This window comes from Anolis sagrei, chromosome 6, assembly GCF_037176765.1.
Source record: "Anolis sagrei isolate rAnoSag1 chromosome 6, rAnoSag1.mat, whole genome shotgun sequence".
Lineage (NCBI taxonomy): Eukaryota > Metazoa > Chordata > Lepidosauria > Squamata > Dactyloidae > Anolis > Anolis sagrei.
Genome location: NC_090026.1, coordinates 38,885,800 through 38,905,788, shown reverse-complemented (window position 1 = coordinate 38,905,788; position 19,989 = coordinate 38,885,800). Strand labels below are relative to the sequence as shown.

The window sequence follows — 19,989 nt, the reverse complement described above, 5'->3', positions numbered from 1 at the left end:
AAAGGAAGAGGGGCCGACCAAGGGCAAGATGGATGGATGGCATCCTTGAAGTGACTGGACTGACCTTGAGGGAGCTGGAGGTGGTAACGGCTGACAGGGAGCTCTGGCGTAGGCTGGTCCATGAGGTCACGAAGAGTCGGAGACGACTGAACGAATGAACAACAACAACCTTTCAGATGCCATACAACCCCTTGCCTTGTGTAACTTTATTAAGTGCAACCAATGAAGTAGGCCCCAGTCCATAAAACTTACATCAAATCAAGTTTGCTAGTCTTTCAGGAGCCATAAGACTCTTTGCAGTTCCTATTGCAAGATGTGAAAACAGCTCCCTCCCTATGATGAAGGTAAAGATACACCAGTATTTTATGTCTTAACAGGTGATAAAACAATGAAAAATGAATTATTTCTATTCAGCATGCTAATAAGAAATAAGATTTTAATCCTGGGGAGTTTATGAAAATCATTTGTCTTGTTATGACAGGCTCCACCTAGAGATTATTAATAATTGCTCAAACCATTCAGTGTCTAATATGTCAAAATCAAAAAAATTCCAAGGGGTACGATGGCTTCAGAGCAGGCTCAATATAATTCTGTGTTCCAGAGCAAACACGGGGCTGCCAAAATGATATTAATTTCACAAAATTTATTTGCAGGGGATTTGGAACAGAATAATTTGCTTATTGGCAACTTAAACTACTTTGTATTTATTGTCTGAGAGAGAGCTGGTCTGTTCCAAAGCTCTGAGGCTAGAAATAAGGAGAACTGAAGAAGAAATGGTGCAGTGAGCATTTGGCATTTGTAAATAATCCCATATAAATGATTTCCCAAAAGAAAAACTGGGGTAATCTATTAAGAGACAGTTTGGATTTTTAAGAGTAGAGATTGGCAATCTGTAGCTCTCCAGATTGTTGTTGAACGACACCTTTCATTATCCCAAATCACTATCAGCATAACTGGTATTCAGTGCAGAGCTTGAAAACGTAACCTTTGAACAGCAGCTCTCAGAATCTCCTAATGGCCGTGCTTTCTGGTGGATTCTGGAAGTTGTATTTCAAAAACTGGCATTTTAAAGTTTTAGGTGAAGGACTATAAAGGCTTTAGCCCAACAATCTATAGAGAAACACAAACTTTCCACCACTGCTATAGAGAAAAAGGGAAAAGACGGATTATTTCATGTAAAATGTTTGCAGACAAGGCTGCAAAGCAGAAGTGTATCCTGAATCACCTAAGCAAAGCCCAGTCTGAGGATACCTTTGAAAACAGAGAAAGGAGAAGTCAATGGGATGGAGAAGGGAATGATACAGCAGACAAAGGTGTGGACCATTAGCGATAATGAGATAAACTTAATTGCAAAATGCAGCACTCTTCCTCCCTACACACCCAGGATAAAGAGGCAAGAGAAATTTATTGGTTTAAGCCAGGTCACAATTTCATTACTTTTATCCACGGAGATCTGCAACACAATCACTCTGCAGAAGACTAGCTGGGGCAGGAATCAGCTTGTGACTGGATCAGATCTGAAATGCCTCAAAAGACGTATATAAGTTGAGGATCTCTTATCCAAAATGCTCAGGACCAGAAGTGTTTTAGATTTGTGGGACAGGTTGGAATATGTCTACTTTGCATATGTGTTCACAATGAGATATTTTGGTGATGGAACGCAAGTCTAAAAACAACATTGATTTCTGTTTCATATACTCCTTACACATATAACTTGTAATTGCATACTTTTTTAAAAAAAATGTTGTACATGGTACAGAGTTTGTGCACATTGAATCAACAGAGAGCAAAGGCATTACTATTCCAACCACCCATGTAGATAATTACGGTTTTTGAAATATTTTAGATTTAGAATAAAGAATGCTCAACATGTGTATGCGTGCACATACGTGTTCATTTTGAGATTTTTCTTCCATTTCTGGGCAGCCAGCTTTGCAGAATTTTGTTTAATATTTTCTATCTGTCCTTTTTGAGTGGGCCTGGCATCCAACTCTCTTTCTCCAGTTTACCATACCTCAGATCGATATTGAAGAATACAAAATGGTGGCCAAAAAACCTGGGGACCCAGAGTCAAGGACCACTGTTCTAGGGATATCTGGACTCTGGGGGTCAAAGGACACTTATTCATTGATTAGCAGGAATACTAAAGTTAACTTCCATTCCTCACCCCCTTTAGTTCCCCACCCTGAGCTTAGCTGTGATCCTCACAGTAACTGTAGCGAAATGAATTTTCCCATCAACAATATAATGTTGCGAACTAACCCTAACCCACTAGCTCCCCCTATACTTCATGTTCATTTGCTGAGATAAGTTTAAAGATGCCTGGTTGATCGAAGTATAATTTCTATATTAGCCTTGAACTACACCAAACCAGCTTGTGAGCCATTGGGATGCTTGTATTAGAATTAGAAGCTGTGCACAGATGACTTTTCATCTGATTCGGCTCTTTCGGTCAGCTGTAATGGTACAGGTGACACCACCACTGCCAATTTATTTTCAGCCACAACAGACCACACAGCTGCCAACCATGGCCACTTTCAGTTTCATTTGGCTGCTGGAAAAAAATGGAATTTTACCCACCCAAATTTGGGAGGCTCCCGAAGGGGGGACACCAAAACCCAGACACCGAAAACAGAACAGGGTTTAGCCGAATTGCACACCCCTAATATACAGTGGCTTGGTGTCATCCTGTGCCTTTTATGCTTGTTTCCATTCTTGTCTCCCTCTGTGATAGATGAAATGCACACCATCTTACTGTCAGCCCTCCATATCCACAGATTCTGCACCCAGGGATTCAACTATCAATCATTTGAAAATATTTTTTAAAATCCCAAAGGCAAACTTTGATTTCTTGCCATTTGAAAAGAGGGACATCATTTTATTATAACATTGTATATAATGGGACTTCAGGATCCATTGATTTTGGTCTGCATGGGGGGGGGGGGGGGGGTTCTAGAACCAAACTCTAATGAATACCAAAGGGTGTGAGGTAAGAATTACAGCTCTAAGAATATCCCAGCTTGCCATGTATGGTTTCTTTCCAGGAACTGAATGTTTGCCTTACTTGTTGGAAACTGTCCTGAGTCCTTGGGGAGATAGGGTGGTATACAAATAAAGTTTTATTATTATTTATTGGGAGCTGTCGTTCAAAGAAATAATATTTCTAACCTAGTTATTTTGTATTTGTTTTCACTTCTCTTCCTTTTATCATTATCATAATCATCTGGAGCTGGTTTTGTTATTGCATCTCAGACTAATTTTTTCTTCTGCATTCAAGAATGCATGTGTTTCAGGATGGAAGTACTAGAGATCCAACTAGTTAGACTAGGGTGTAAATTACCTCTCATTCCTTTGCTCCCTCTTCCCCTCTCAGAATTATTCACACTAGAATACAAACACACACACTCCCTTTGGCTCATTTCACACTTCTCTCTCTTTTTGGATTGCTCTCTAGTTTGAGAGAATCCAATAAGAAACTCTACCCCACCCCCATACACACACACTCAGGTCCTTTCTATGCTGCTTTTTATCCCAGGATGTAATCCCAGGTTATCTGCTTTAAACTAGATTATATGAATCTCCACAGCCAGATAACCTGGGATAAACAGATAATCTGGGATCACATCCTGAGGTCACTTCCAAACAGTACTTAAACATGCACTGAAGCAGGTTTAAGAAACCCACTTGGACACACATTTAAGTCCACACACCTTTCCCTAAATTATGCACTTTACCATTGTGGTGTCTAGATGTCTTCCTAGTATCTTCTGAGAGGGCACTGAGACACCCAACTCACTCCCACCCCCAAAAGGACTTAAAATAGAAAATAACTTACCCGGCTGCCATTAGGACTTAACAGCACTCTTCGTGGGATGTATCAATGGAGCCCTAAGAGACAAAGGGGAACAATCCCCCCCCCCCCCAGACTCTTAGTGCTACATTGGTACATTCCAAAAAGCATGCCAAAAAGCATAATGGCAGTAAGTTTTTATTTAATTTTAAAAGTTTCAGGGGGGATTTGGGGAGGGGATGGGTTTTCTCTTTAATTCTCAGGGTCAGTCCCCACAGGTCCCATATTCCATTAGACCTGGGTCTTTCAGGAAACCCAGGTCTAATGGAGTATCAAATTAATTCAGGGCAAAGCAGAGTTTTCCTACTTTGTCTCAAGTTAATTTAGTTTTCCTGGAGACATTGTTTGGATGCCTCAGGAAAAACTGCGGGAACTCCCGTGTTATGGGCCCTGTCTGGATGGACCCTAGGATATAGGGACAGTGTGGAAGGGGCCACATACATATAATTCTCATTCATTTATTAATACTGTATGTACAATATATGTGTGTCGTGTATACAGTTGTCAGAGTACATACTGAAGAAGCCTCTATACTTTTAATGGTTGTGTGACAAACAACAAATGCTGAAATTTCCTCTTCTTCACAACTATTAAAAGCATAGAAGCTCTTGTGTTCTAACTTTGGCAACCCTAATTTGTGTAGAACAACTTGTGACCTTTTCGCAACTGACATTCAGATATTTTCTTTACTCTTAACCTATATTGGTTATGAAAGCTGTTGAGTTAAATGACAGTTAAAAGTAATGTTTGTAAAACAAAATCACTTGGAAGGCTTAGATTTCTGATTGCTTTCAAGCAGAGGTAAAGTTTTATTAAAGGTACAGGCAAAGTGAGCGCAGGAAAAAAAAATCAAAGACAGAAAGAGGGATTTGAGAGCAAGACCCATGGAATTTCATGGGACTTTTTTCAAAATAGATGTTAATAGGATTTCCTTGTTAATGCATTTATCACATTAAATGAAGGAAATTTAAATAGTTCACAAGCAAGAACATGAACAATTCTTAAGTAACATCTCTAAGTTTCATTTGTTGTGTGAACTTATAAATGTATTTTCTTTTAATGTCACAAACTGGAGGAGGGTCAACATTCCAGATCAAATATGCTGTTAAAAATAGTATGGGCACAAATTTGTGAATCTTTAAATGCATCTCTATAGACACAGTATTCAAAAGATACAGTATTTTTAAAAAATCATTATCTTAGTGTTCAAAGTAGGAATTAAGATTTCTTTTTAGGTGTCAAATTTCATAACTGAAAAATGAATATTCTCACATCTTGAATGTAAGATTTTAATTCTAAAATATTACTGATTTGTTAATTTATGTGCAACTTCATGTCAACTGCACGATAGGACCTAAGTATTTTCTTTGTTGTCATACAGTATCTCTGGTTTTATTTAACCATATTTGATAAAACATGTCCACTCCAGGCATTTTCTAGGTCCTTCAGAATGTGGTATTCTTGGATCAGAAGTCCTTCATTTCAATAGAGTTCTCTATTATCCATATTTTCAGATATTCATGCAAAGTTTGGGAATGTACCCCTTCCAATGGATATGGGGACCATACTGTAATAGGTTTTGTGTCATCATCCAAATGTCAATTGAATCAGTTCCCACATCAATAACCATGTTGACTAGAGTTGATGGGAAGTGCAGTCCAACACATTTGGAGGGCACCAAATTGGGGAAGTCAGCTACATATCTTGTAAAGGAAACAAAACAAATTGTGTGTGGAGACAGTTGGAGGTTATGTATTTGGAACCAACTCTTTTGAATTGATGACACCAGCAGCATCTATAATCTGGAAGAAGAAACCCTGGTCACTCCTAGCATTGTAGAAGGTCTTGCTTAATCCATTATTTGAGTTGGAAGGATGCGTTAGGAAATGAAGATGCCAGCTTTGCTTTTGGCTCAATACTTGTGTTGATAACCTATAAAACAAAGAAGGATATGTTTTTTCACAGTTATAATTTGTTACCAGCCACTATGGAGTAAAAGAGAAATGGGACAATGGATGCTGTGCACAGATTAAACCTTACCAGAAGTCATTGTTGTAAAGAATTCTTTCATTTTTGTTCCTTCTTCTATTCCTCCATCCCCTTCTGAGCATAGGCTTGGCATTCATCTGCTTCTGAAGAACAAAATATATGAAGTCAGCAAAATAATGTGCTCCATGCAGTCATGCCGGCCACATGACCTTGGAGATGTCTGCTGACAATTCTGGCTCTTCGGCTTAGAAATGGAGATTAGCACCACCCCACAGAGTTGGACATGACGGGACTTAATGTCAGGGGAAAACCTACTATAGGAAAACATGTAGGGATGTGAAGAAAAAAGATTCCATTCTGAGTGTCACTGAATTTCTTTCAATTTGACGTGGAATCTTTTCCTGTATTTGTTGCTTTATATCGTTATAAAACTTTTGATTTTCTTCTCACAGTGATATGCGAGGTTATGTTACAGTTTTCCAAATGCACAGATTTATTTGCACAGTTGACTTTATCCATTTCATTGATAAAGTGTGTTTGCTGTTACTCTTTTCAACAAAGCACATTTTCACCACTCACATTTTAAAATACGTGGATCATTTTATGCATACTTTATTTCTCAGAATGAAGTTTGCTTGAGTCTGACAAAAGCTTAACATAAATTGTACTTTTCCTTGCAGCAAGCCTCAGGAGATGCAAAAACAAAACAAAACCCTACTTTCATTAACCCTGTCTACTTTTCCCTGGTTACTAAATGAGTATTCCATTCCTGACCATTAATTTGCAAACATCAGGACTGTTTGCCTTACAAGCACTGTGACAAGGCAGAGGAAAGACATTGTACTATTGAATAACACTTTGTACAATTATGATAAATGGATATATGCACATAGAAAGTATGTGTCATCAATAAAATTTCATCCAATATCTACTTGAGTCTCATATTATAAGATTAATAAATATGATGTTACTTCATTCCATTATTGTTCATAATCTGATCAAGCATCTTTTCTCAAATTCTTCAAATGCTCTGCATTAGAATTTTTTAAAATCAAATCTCACATACAAAAAGTTCTGAAATTGACTTTAAAATGTTACTAGATTTTTTTGGCCCCTCTTTAATCTTTGCTGTTTAGCTGGAAAACCTTGATTTATACATGGTGTTAGGCAAAATTTCAGTGAAAACAACTGTAGAATAAATAGAGTTGTTATAACACAAAATGCAAAACAGATGAGTTCTTTTATGATATACAGTAGAGTCTAGCTTATCCAACATAAATGGACCGGCAAAACATTGGATAAGCAAAAATGTTGAGTAATAAGGATTAAGGAAAAGCCTATTAAACATCAAATTACATTATAATTTTACAAATGAAGCACCAAAACATCATGTTTTACAACAAATCAACAGAAAAGGCAGTTCAATAGATAGTAATATTATGTAGTAATTACTGTATTTATGAATTTAGCACCAAAACATTGCAATTTATTGAAACAGCTGTGGATCCAGGCAAGGAGGAGACTGCGTTGGATAATACAGAACACTGGATGAGAAAAGGTGAGACACTACTGTATATGGACAGTCTTCTTGAGCAAATCTTAAGACTTCATCACACACAATAAAATTGATCATTTCTACACGTTTAAGAAATGGTTACCAACAGAGCCATCACATGATGCAAGCTTGTACACTGATACAAGCTTTTCTAAAGTGTGTTTTTTCCCTACGCTTTCTAAGTTGATTGGCAAATGATTTCTTTTTCCATTTATGTAGGGCATGTAAAAATGCCCATTTTACTGTGTAATGGGGATTCCCCCTTGGCCGCTTGTAAACATAACAATGACATCATCATGGAGGGAGAAGGCAAGATGGGCTGTAGTGATTCCTTTCTTCCTCCATTACCATTTTGGGACTGAGGAGGAAGGAATGGTAATTTATATCTCTTTTTAAATGCAAAATAAATAGACTTATATTTTGAATTGACAGTTTTCTGTACTTGTAAAGAGAAACTGTAATATCCAAACAAAATGAGGGAGGAGACAGTGTGAGGAGAAATATGTCTCCCATGTGATGAGAAGGCAAACAGATAATTGGGAAAGAAAGCAGAAAGAGAGAAACCATGCAATGGGGTTAGGAGAATCATGTATTTAATTTTAAAACAGGGCTTTGTGAAGATTAAAGGAAAAAACAATGATCCCAAATGCTTTATTGATCCTGTGGAATGAAGTCCTTAGAACAGAATTAATAACTGTGAATATTTGGAACTTGATTTATTTCTAAATTTTTATAAATTGGAAAGAAAATGAAATGATTTATCAATATACTTCTTCTCACCTTGTTCTACATGCCAGCCATGAGATCCAGACTGAGACTGGGAGGAGGAGGAGGAGTGGCTGTGAGTTAATGAAGGCCTACTTTGGGATGAAGAGGAAGACAGATGATGACTTCCTCCTCCAGAACCCCTTCCATGTGAAATTCCACCAGATGACTGTCCTCCGCTGCTGCTGCTGCCACCACCTCTTCCTCCTCCAGAATGTCCTCCACTAGGTGACTGTCTTCCACTGTCACTTCCTCTTCTCCCAGAACTTCCTGCTGGTGAGACTCCACCAGATGATGGTCTTCCTGCACTTCCTCCATGTGAAATTCCACTATATGACTGCCCTCCTCTTCCCCCACTTCCTCCTCCTCCAGAACTTCCTCCTGGAGAGATTCTACCAGATGAGTGTCCTCCTGTTCCTCCACTTCCTCTCCCTATAGAACTGCTTCCTTGTGAAATTCCACTAGAACTTCCTCCATGGGAAATTCCACCAGTTGAGTGTCTTCCTCCACTAGTACTTCTTCCACCTACAGAACTACCACCATCAGAAATGCCACCATATGAATGTCCACTTCCACTTTCTCCTCCCCCTCCAGAACTTCCACCTCGGGAAGTGCCACCATAGGAATGTCCTCCTCCACTTTCTCCTCCTCCTGAACTTCCTCCTGATATGCCACCAACTGAATGTCTTCCACCTCCTGAACTTCCACCTGTTCCTCCACTTCCACCTCCGTGTATGTTGGCCCTTTAAGAAAGAGGGGAAAAACAGAGACATCATTGTATGGGAGAGAGGGGAGAGATAGATGTACTGTATGTCTCTGTTCTCATCATTATGCCCTTGTGTGCCTTGTTCATTTCAGGTCAGATCATTAATTGTTGAGCTAAATTGGCTTTGTGAAAGAAGGGATAAAAGCCTTTTTAGGGAAAACATTGTTGTTGATTGTTGTAAAACTTGGAACACACTTGGGTTAAAAGCATTGCAGAGTACATTCATCATTCTGAGGTTTTATTGAAAACAATGTAAAAGGTTTTTCATAAATTCCATTGATTTTGATGCAAGTGCTATTAAGTTACTTTTGAATCCAATTTGTGGTCTTTTAATTATAGATGTATTGAATGTCAAAGGTAGGGTAACTGAGTGATACAGCACTTGACAAGTTGGTGCTTTTAAAAAAAACTTTCTTTTTTAAAACAAAGACTTGGAGCCCCTGGTGGCGCAGTGGGTTAAACCCCTGTGCTGGCAGGACTGAAGACCGACAGGTCGCAGATTCGAATCCGGGGAGAGGCGGAAGAGCTTCCTCTACCAGCTCCAGCTCCTCATGCGGGGACATGAGATAAAAACAATCAAATCATTTGGGCGTCCCCTGGGCAACGTCCTTGCAGACGGCCAATTCTCTCACACCAGAAGTGACTTGCAGTTTCTCAAGTCGCTCCTGACACGAAAAAAAGACTTAAGATTATAGTTTATAAAATAGAATCTCCAAATTGCCAAATTATGAGATGACAATACAGAAAACACCGGAGACCAAAACCAAAACCAAATGAGATTGAATAAATGGAATAATGTATATACAACATGTATGCTATAGTAAAGACATATATACAATACAAAACACTATATCAAAATGATAATTTTAAAAAAAACATCAGTGAGTTAATTCTGCTTACTTTCTCATGTCATAGTGCAGGCCTGTATATTATTTTTTTATTCTATCACTGTGTTACTTATGCTCATAATATTGCTCTAGTTAAAATAAAGTTTTACTCTCAGAATTGGTTGCTGTAAATATTATTTATATTTTGAGGAAGACCTTTTGGTCAAAATATATTGCCTAATACGTTTTGATTCTATTATTCTGTAAATTGTATATGTTTTTGATTATAGCATTTTTAAAATGTTGTATACAGTATAATCCCTGTATCTGTGGGGAATACAACCCAAGTCTCCCTGTGGATAACTGTAACTGTCAATAAAACCAAACCATATCTTTTTACTATACTTGGGTCATGAGCATACTATAGAATCACACTGGAAGACTTAGAGGAACCCATAAACACATAGGGAGGGGGGGGATAATTTTTAGAGTATTGTGATTGAAACAATGGATATCCAATCTGAGGATAAGGGGTTTCATACCGTACATTTTGAATGCATTATTTTCTTTATGCCATCCTGCTTATTTTTATTTTGTCACCTCGGGTGTTTTACGTACTGTGGTTCCTTATCAATACCCAATTTGAACTCTCATTTTCTGCAATGTTAATCTGATTTTTAAACCACTACATCACGGGTACATCTTCATAATTTGTACATACGCAAGATGCTTCCCTTCCTCTAGCAGTTGACGGTACTGGTTGATCTCCTGTTCCAAATGGGTCTTGATGCCGAGGAGCGTCTGGTACTCTTGAGTTTGATTCTGAATCTCTCCTTTGATGCCAGCCAACTCTGCTTCCACTGGTTCTACTTGGCTTGCAATCTGTTGCAGCTGCATGTTATATCCCCCCTCGGTGTTATTCAGGTTGTTTTGCAAAGCCTGGATCTAGTGTTGCAAAACAAAAACAGACCTTTCAGAAACTGGATCAGAGATAAGAATGAGAATGGGACAATAGCTGAAAGAACACAAAAACCATGCCCAAATCTGGCTGTAGAACAGTTAGCATAGCAATAGCTACTATGGATGTTTAGTCAGACTCCTGACTCTCTAGGGCATTGCAAAAAGCAAAGCAAGAAACTGAAGTAATGATACACAATCACGTCTTCCCTATCCATTTTGCCTTTGCCACTTCAGCTGGTCAGGGATGGAGTTTCTGTGAGACACAGATTGAGAGTACTTCTTTCAAAACCTCTTCATGGAGTACTGCAGTACGCAACAGTATATGCTGGGTGTTGTCATTGTCATGAACATTATGGCCAGAATTCTATTTGTATATCAAGTGAACATAACATCTGGTTGCATTGGTGACTGTACTTCTTTGCACCATTGTGTATGAAAATATCTGATACCCCGTGATGCAAGCAGCACACCATTTACCCACAGCTTCAAGGCAGCTATGGGTTGGGATCTTGAATGGTACAGTGTAGCACAATAGTTCTATTGGTGGAGCTCCAGTACTTCTCTCTACTCAACACCCACCATTCACTCTTGAGCCAAGGTAGCAATCCCACCTATGATCCATTCAGTTGCTCGTAGAAATTGTGTGTAGTTGGAAAAACATCAGGTAAGACACTGACTTATAATATGTATTATCAGTGAGAGCCACTAGAGCCCTTCTGAGAATATCATTTTGTGTCTGGCTACTGGTGCATAGCCAGACATTTCACCAGTACACTCCTCCCCCCCACCTGAAAATAATAACTTCTGTAACAACAGGCAGTTCCCAAGTGACGGACAAGATAGGTCCTGTAAGTTTGTTCTTACGTTGAATTTGTTTGTAAGTTGAAACAGGTACAATATAAAAAGAAGCATTACTAAGGAGTTGAAATCTTTGCTCAACATAGTTATGATATCACATACTGTGCTAAGCTGAGTCTGGAGTTCGATCTGCAAAGTCTGATATTCTCGGGTGAGCTCTGTGATTTGGTGGCGGCCAGACCCACTTTCCTGACTTTCTGGGCTCTGCTGCTGACGAGCTTCCTCCATCTGGAAAAAACAAACAGCGACTCATGACTTTTAGATAGTCTCATAAATATACAAATTCCCAGCAAAGCAGGACAAGATTCTGCAAGCATTATCCCCAGCCCAAAGGTTTCCAAGGTGCTGCAGAACTGATAATTGTGAAATGATATTTGAAGGGCTCTCCCAATTTTGAGATGCTTTGCGACAAGTCATAAAGGCATGACCTTGAGGTGGTCTTTCCAATTGCCTTGATATGTCCCAACTAATTAACACTGCCAAGCTGAAAAAGCATGGTTTGACGGAGTGGCATTTTCAGATGTGATAATTGTCAATACATCTAATGAAATGGGATCTTGTCCATTCTTTCCAAACATATAGCACACTTTGCAAGGCTTATCTCAAATCCTGAAGCTGACTTCCAAGCTGACTTTGAATTTTGTAAGGAGATACCTGAATGGAGCAAAGTAGGCGCCATCCCCTGTCTCTGGGCTGCTTGGGGAAAGTGGTAAGGCAATGGAAATAGCCACAGCCAATTCCCAAACAAGAAGTGACACAACTGCTTACATGGCATCAAAGTTGTTGTTTACTCCAGATTCTCAGGGAAAATTTGGAACAAACCATGACTTCTGTCAGTGCAGTTGAAGGTTGTGTTAACCTGAATCAGCCCTGTGTCATGCAGCCTCCACACCTCAATACTTTGGGAGAAAGGATCAATGTAGATGGACCCCTTGGAAGCACATATTAATTAAAAAATATATAATCAGATTGACAAAAGTGACACCTGTAAATGTGGAGGATATAGTAAAGCCTGCACCAGCAATTGGGTATCTTTCCATTGTGAGTTATTAGAAAGAATAACATGAGTAGTAGCTGCAGTAGCAATAGGAGCAGATGCAACAAGGAGAGGAAAGCTCTTTGTCATTGCCATCTCAGGTAACTCACCTTGGCTTCATACCATTGTTGAACTTCTTTACGGTTTTTTGTAATGATCTCTTCATATTCATGTCTCAGGTCATTTAGTTTCTTTGTCAGATCCTGGCCTGGAGTAGAATTGACCTCCACGTTGACATCACCACCAGACTGGTGATGCAGACTCTTCTTGAGCTGAAGACCCAGGGAAAATAAAATGGATAAGTATATGATGAAACATTGGCCAATGCCCTAAAGCCACCAGACCTCATCTGATCTTGGAAGCTAAGTAGGGTCAGATCTGTTTAGAACATATATGAGTGACTGCCAAGGAATAACAGGTGCTATTGGTTATATTTCAGAAGAAGAAACTGCCAAAATCACCTTTGAGTATTCATCGGGTAAGAAAACTTTATGAAAGTCATGATGTTGCCATAAATCAGCAAGCAATTTGATATGCATCTATATACACACACCATAATTGTGGTCTGGGGAAAAGATTTGATGTTGTCAGGTCAGGACCATCCTAGGTCCTGCACCTGAGGCTGATGGACAACTCTTGGTGATATCATTAAACATGACACTTTAAACATCAACCACAATTGCAGAATATACCATTAAAGTAAAAAAGATCAGATTTAGAAACTGAGGGTTATGTGTATATTAACTTTTTGAGACAATGTTCTTGGTCTGAGGTTCTTCCTCTTTATCCTAAGTCAGAAAAGAATGGGGCTCTGATAGTTAGGAATCCCAAATTATTCATGTATGTTTATTTACACATGAAATGTGGGTGGAGAATGTAAGAAGAGTCATGCTAGATCAAACCAATGTATTCTAGCATTCTGGTCACAGAATGGCCAACATAAGAAGTCCTTAAGCAGCCAATGAGTGCAACAACCCATTTTTACTACCTACTGCTTATGCTCCTCAATGACCTTATCAGAACTTACACTATTGAAAGCAGTGATGTAAATTAAGTTCTGCTGGGATTGGTTCTGGTATCCTATGGATAACAAAATCTATAAATACTTAAGTCCCATTATATACAGTGGTATAGTAAAATAGTGTCCCCTATATAAAATAGCAAAATCAAAGCTCACTTTGTTGAATTTAAAAATATTTTCAATGGATGACTAATCTGTGGATGCAGAATCTATTGATGGATTGTGCTGACTGTATCATTGATTTTGTAAACATCTGTATATGCAATGGATTTGGAAAAACTGTGTATGGCTGCTAACCTTTCTAGAAATATGTACACAAAGATCTGTAGACATTTGTGGATCTCTCTAGCTGGATCACGTAATGGCATCCAATTGTTCTGTTAGTACCATACCCCCTACCATTCATATCAAAAACACAACTGTTCATTAACAAAAGAAAAACTTGTGGCACCTAAAATACTAACATTTTTTAAAATGGAATGGGATTACAACAATCAATTTCTAAAGCATCCACAAAAGTTTCTGCTGTAATTCTGGTAAATGTTCAGCGGAACTAGTCCTTTTTACTTGAGCATTAGAAACAAGATAGTCCAAACACCCAAATAATAGGCTGGTTGCAAGGGGTGTCCTGGAGAACTGAAGAGGAATGGTCCGTGCTACCCGCAAGCATCTCCTCCATGAAACCATAGACTAATAATAGGGGCATCTCTACCATTCAGATATATTTCCAGAAATATTATTCAAAATCGCTAACGAAAAATAAGTAATCATTACAAATGAACAATACTGAATGTAAAGTTTAAATTTATTTTTTTAGATTATGTTGGTTTTTTATTTATTAATTTGTTGTGGGTTTTATACCTTTCCATGAGATGTTGTGGTCTGATGATTATGTTTATTTTTAATAGTTGCAATGTTTTTGTTTACATGTTGATTACCGCTTTGAGCCCTAATCTGGGAGAAAAGCAGGATAGAAATAATAATAATAATAATAATAATAATAATAATAAGGCAAAAAGAAAGAGGAAATATTACCTCATCATGATTCTTCTTAAGATGTACCAGTTCTTCATGGAGAGACTCATATTGCATCTCCAGATCAGACTTATCCAGGTTCAACTTATCCAACAAGGGACGTAGACCTTGGAGGTCAGCCTCAACATTTTGACGCAAGCCATTCTCGGTCTCATATCTAATCCACAAGGAAGGAAACTACAACATCAGTCACAAAGCCATGAGTCATTTATAGAAAGTATTTGTTTTACTTTGTCTTTTGTTACCAGTATATTTTTTTTTTACTTTGGCAGTGAATTTTTCTCTTTACCAAACCTTTCTTAGCTTATGTTTTCATTTCTAATTCCATTGCTATTACTTCCCAATCCCCTCAGAATATGTGCATATGTGTATATGTATGCATCCATGGACACACATGTGTATACTGCAATTGCCACTGCCACCACATTTACCACTTGCTTTAATACAGTTTGTTGATGTTGGATATAAATGAATCGATTTGCAAAAATGTTCCATCTATATACCCTCAGATCTCTCCTAATGAAAAGATCAGTACTTTCCTGAACTCTTGATCTCTTCTGACAGAGATAGGAGGGAAATTATTTCAGTTCACTTTAATACAAATATACAATAATATTTTCCAAAGTGTGTATCAAAAGTGCATATAAATAGTGGAGATCGTAAACAAATATGCGTGCAAAATTAAAACAAATACACAGATTACACAAGATTTGACATATGTATATACACATATTCATTAAAAACATAGTCCAGAAATCTCACATGAACAGGGGATGGGGTAAGATGCAGGTAGGATTTGAAGAAATGGAGCAGAAATAAGACTGATAGTTTTTCACATCTCTAACTGAAACATTTCTTCATCAGTCTGTATTCCTCCTTTTACTCCTTTCCCTAATTCATAGGAGATAAATAGAATAAAGAAGATGAGCCACTATAGAATAGACTCACTTAAGTTTGAAGTCTTCAGCAGCCATTCTTGCATTATCAACATCAAGGAGTATCTTGTTGGTCTCAAATGATGAAGAAATAAGCTGCAAGTGAAAGAATAGGCACAATGCCCCAGAACAATGATATAGTATTCTTCCTATCCTCACCCTTTTTGCCCTTTTGTCTGTTGCAATGTCACTTACTTTGTTCAAACCTGCATGAAAAGCTCATCTGATAGTGTTACTAAAGATGATACTTAGCTTTGTAGTGGAGGCTGTGTATTACGTTATGGACCAATGTGTGTTCCTACCCATTTCTAGTGAGGGGTATTCATCAAGGATATCAAGGCCAATTTCATCCCTAATCCAGACCTGAACCCAGTCTGAAACCTAAATTCTTTGAGACCCCTTAGAGCTAAGCCACCGCTACCTACTCAAGGGTCTTGGGTAAAAATAATGTTATTAACACACTCTCCAATTGTTCCGATTGGGCAGGAACAGTCCTAATTAATACTCTGTCATATCACTTTTTGAACAAAGATCCCAGTTTTGTTGCCCTATCCTCAGTTACTTCACTTGTTTGCCAACTGAGTTCAGATGAAATATTAATGTACACACAATTAACTCAGCAGGGAAGAGGAGAGAAGATGATGTAATCTGTCCTTTCCCCAAATGCCCAGGCAAAAGTGAACTGCTGCACTCCCACCCTACACTAGTTTGTCCTTTCTTCCTCATTAATAGCCATCTTGATCACACTATGATATTGCTTATACATATGTGTTTGCCTGGTTGAAAAGCTGGATGCCCAGGTTCCAGGTGAGCCCACAGATAGCTCTAATAAGCTAATATGCTAAAACTCAAGTCAAGAGGGCATGTGATTGTTGGTATCACTGCAGACATCTCAGCATCATCAGGCTGGATCAACGGAAACGGATCCCTCAAAAATCAGATAAAATGCATTGAATATCTCACCAGGGCTTTTTTCAGCCTTGGTGTCAAACCTATTACAAAGACGTGAGATAAGTAATTAAAAGCAGATGTGTGCAATTTTGTATCTTGACTTCCAGGATTTTCCTATCACCTAGTTTTGTCAACCAGAGGATTGTTGTGAAGTTAGGGCATGCCAATCACACTGACAACCTATGAGACATCTGACACAATTATGTAAAGTGGGACCTGCGGCAATATATTGCAATATATACTCACTCACTCACCCACTTAAGAGATAGGTTGTTGTTTGGGGTTCAGACAACTATACTATCTTCTACAATACTCCAAACCAGTGGTTCCCAACTTTTGGTCCTTCAGGTTTTAGGATTTCAACTCCCAGAAGACCCAGTCAGCTTGGTCAACTGTCATGAATTCTGGGAACTGACGTCCAAAACACCTAGAGAATCAAAGTTTGGGAACTATAAGCAGCCCAGACTTCAGGTCAGTCAATGAACCACTTCCTTCATTCCCCTATATTTCTTTTCTAAATCAATCCATGGCTTCTGGAGAATGTGAGTCAATGTGAGTACTGTATCTTAAGTCTTGTCAAGAAAGGAACTACCCCTTCTCTGGGTAGAGTGGCATTCCCAGGAGAGCTGAAAAGAAGCACCCTCTATACTCTTTCTACCACAGTGTCACTTCTGGCCTTTCTGAATGCCTGGGCAGGAAATTGTTGGCAATAACTGTTAGGGACACCACACCCTCTGAAAAGATATTGCTGTCTTCACCTCTTTGAGAAATGACCTTCAACATATCCGTGGGTCACAGAAAAATCCGTAATGTTGGATCCAAAACCTGTGCTTGACTTATACATGAAGTCAACTTATAGCTGAGTATATAGGGTACATTAGTTGAACCTAGTACTTCAATAATCCATGATAGTAAAGCTCCAATATTTTAGGCCAGGAAATAATAACTTGAACTCTAGAAAGCCAATTAATCATCTATAGTCATAGGCTTTTTATTTATAGAGGAAATATTACATATGTTACCTTTTAAATATAGATACCCTGTCAAAAATTCATTTAAGTATAAGCATCCTTCCACTGAAATGTCACATTACAGAAACCAGGTGTGGGCCAGTGATCTTTGGGTAAATATGATAAATCTTTCTAGTGCACAAACACCCTAAGAAATGAGATGAGGTGATTGGCAAACACAACATCTAAACATCTGTCTATTTGGGACATAATTCCCATTTTTTGTCTCAACTAGAAAATATTCAGTAAGTGGGATGTATGTGAATAACCATTTACCAGTTTGATTCAGTTATCTGCTCTCCCTGGAACTATCTTTTAGGAGTTGACTACAACTCCCAAAATCTGCATTCTGTATTTTGGGAGGTGTAATACAAAAAAGTAACTTATCCAGGTATTGGGCAATGCCCATGCAGCCACAGTCATCACCTGCTCACTATAACCCACATTTTATTACCCAAAGAATACATCAGGAGGTGAATGAAGATGAACCCAAGCTCCCTTGTTAGTCAGGGACCCAAAGAGAAGTCCTTCTGAGAAAGCTAAAACAATGCTAGAAGATGATATCCTACCTCATTGATGAGCTGGTCAATCTCTGTATAATATGAACTGTAATCCTTTGGTTCAGAAGTCTGGCCATGCTTCTGGTACCATTCCCTTATTAGGGTCTCAAGCTGATTGTTTTCTGATTCCAAGCTTCGCACTTTGTTGAGATAAGATGCCAAGCGGTCATTGAGGTTTTGCATGGTGCTTTTCTCATTGTTAGACAGGAATCCAGTATCATCGCCACCAAAACCAGCCCCTCCAAAGCCACCTCCAAAGCCACCACCATGTCCAAATCCTCCACCAAAGCTGCCACCTCCATGGCCACCTCCAAAGCCACTGCTACTACCAAATCCTCCACTAAAGCTGCCACGTCTACTACTGCCACCTCCATAGCTACTGCCTCGACCAAATCCTCCACCAAAGCTGCCACCTCCAAATCCACCGCTGTGGACACTGCCACCTCCAAATCCTCCAGAGACACTATGGCCTACTCCAGCTCCAGAGCCACGTCTGGATCTTCCCGCATCATAGCTTTCACCAGAGAACCCTTGGCTGTTTCTGCCAGAGGAGTTGTGCCTTACTGAGGAGCCCGAAGAATACCCTCCACCACCACTCCCACTACCAGAGTGTCCACCGCCACTGCTTCCTCCAACAGCACTACTTCCACCACCAACACAGCTACAACCACTTCCACCTCCGCTACTAGATTGTGACTGCCTGAAGTTATAGCTGTAGCTCATTGTGACAGCTGTGAGACAACTCTATTAAAAATGTTACGTGCAGAGCTGATGGGATCCAATCTGCCGTGCTTTCCCCACAGTGAACTTTATTTATACTTTCTCTCTTGGGAGGTTCTATATCTCATGTGGGCTTGTCCAGATTTATTTGTTAACACCAAAGGCAATTATTATCACTATAAAATTTTTAACAATCTCAAACAATGCAGGTTGTTGTTGTTTTGTCTGGGGGTGTCTATGTGAGTTTATTTATTTAAACGACCAGCTGTGTAATTTTCACCTGGGTGGTTCTGAATGTTGCATTTTGATCAATTCTATGATCTAATCTGCAAAGACTTGAGTTTCTTGCATGTTTGGACCTACCACTTTTAAAACTATGCAGGGACCATTACTGAATGTTGTACTATCTCAATATCACTGGGAACACAATTATATGTTCATCCTCTTTTATTCAAATATGTGGTGTGGACTATTCCTAGAGAGGAGCTTGAAACCAGAGCTACAACATGCTGAAATAAGTCTGTACAAGTACAGTAACACAAAGAGAAATTCAGTAAGCATAAATTTGTTCATTTCACATTGTAAAAACGTACTATGGTAATTTTACACTTTTGAGTCAATGTCTGAACTCCTGTTTGCATTTTGCAATGGAGTTTTCCAATTAACAAAAGGATGAAACCAATCAAATATGAACAAAAAAGGGGGAAAGTATAAGAATGTGTCCATATAGCATCCCAAACATAAGATAAAATATTGCATATTTGGCAATACTATGTACAAAATTTTCTAAAATAATAAGAAATTGCTTTAAAAAGATTACATGTTGCTCAACAAAAATGTTCATAGTTGGCAAAATAACCTAGAAATGCATATGAATTTGAATACAAACTTTAAAAAAAATGTCAAGCGTAAGGTTTTGAAATAGTGACTTCAATGTTGAAATTATGTCCTAAAGCACTGTGTAGGACTAGATATTGCTGAACTACAACTCTTAGCATTCCTTACCACTAACTATGCTGCTGGTTAAAGTGATATGACATTTCAGTTCAACAATATCTGGAGGGCTCAAAATGACTGACAGATAAAATCCATCTGAAAGTAGTCTACCCTATATCTAGTTCCTAATCCCAACTGAGTTTCCCAATTGAAAA

The 19,989-nt window shown here is 38.6% G+C and overlaps 1 protein-coding gene across 1 annotated transcript; it reads right to left on the bottom strand.

The window, feature by feature from the left end:
- Positions 1-5,473: 5,473 nt before the first annotated feature.
- LOC132778238 (keratin, type I cytoskeletal 10-like) lies at positions 5,474-18,888 on the bottom strand. Its single transcript, XM_060781007.2, has 9 exons — positions 18,128-18,888; positions 15,611-15,693; positions 14,663-14,819; positions 12,717-12,878; positions 11,673-11,798; positions 10,474-10,697; positions 8,175-8,902; positions 5,891-5,982; positions 5,474-5,782 (listed from the first exon to the last, which is right to left on the bottom strand). The coding sequence occupies exons 1-8, from the start codon at positions 18,839-18,841 to the stop codon at positions 5,936-5,938; spliced, it is 2,241 nt and encodes a 746-aa protein (XP_060636990.2). The 5' UTR covers positions 18,842-18,888; the 3' UTR covers positions 5,474-5,782; positions 5,891-5,935.
- Between the last annotated feature and the right edge of the window lie 1,101 nt (positions 18,889-19,989).

What these genes read in the sequence shown, in the direction of transcription:
- LOC132778238 (XM_060781007.2), bottom strand. Translation starts at nt 18,841, where the DNA reads ATGAGCTACAGCTATAACTTCAGGCAGTCACAATCTAGTAGCGGAGGT. An exon ending in GCTGAAGACTTCAAACTTAA is followed by an intron (nt 14,820 to 15,610) that starts GTGAGTCTATTC and finishes CTTGTGGATTAG; the next exon opens with ATATGAGACCGAGAATGGCT. An exon ending in TTAAGAAGAATCATGATGAG is followed by an intron (nt 12,879 to 14,662) that starts GTAATATTTCCT and finishes CTGGGTCTTCAG; the next exon opens with CTCAAGAAGAGTCTGCATCA.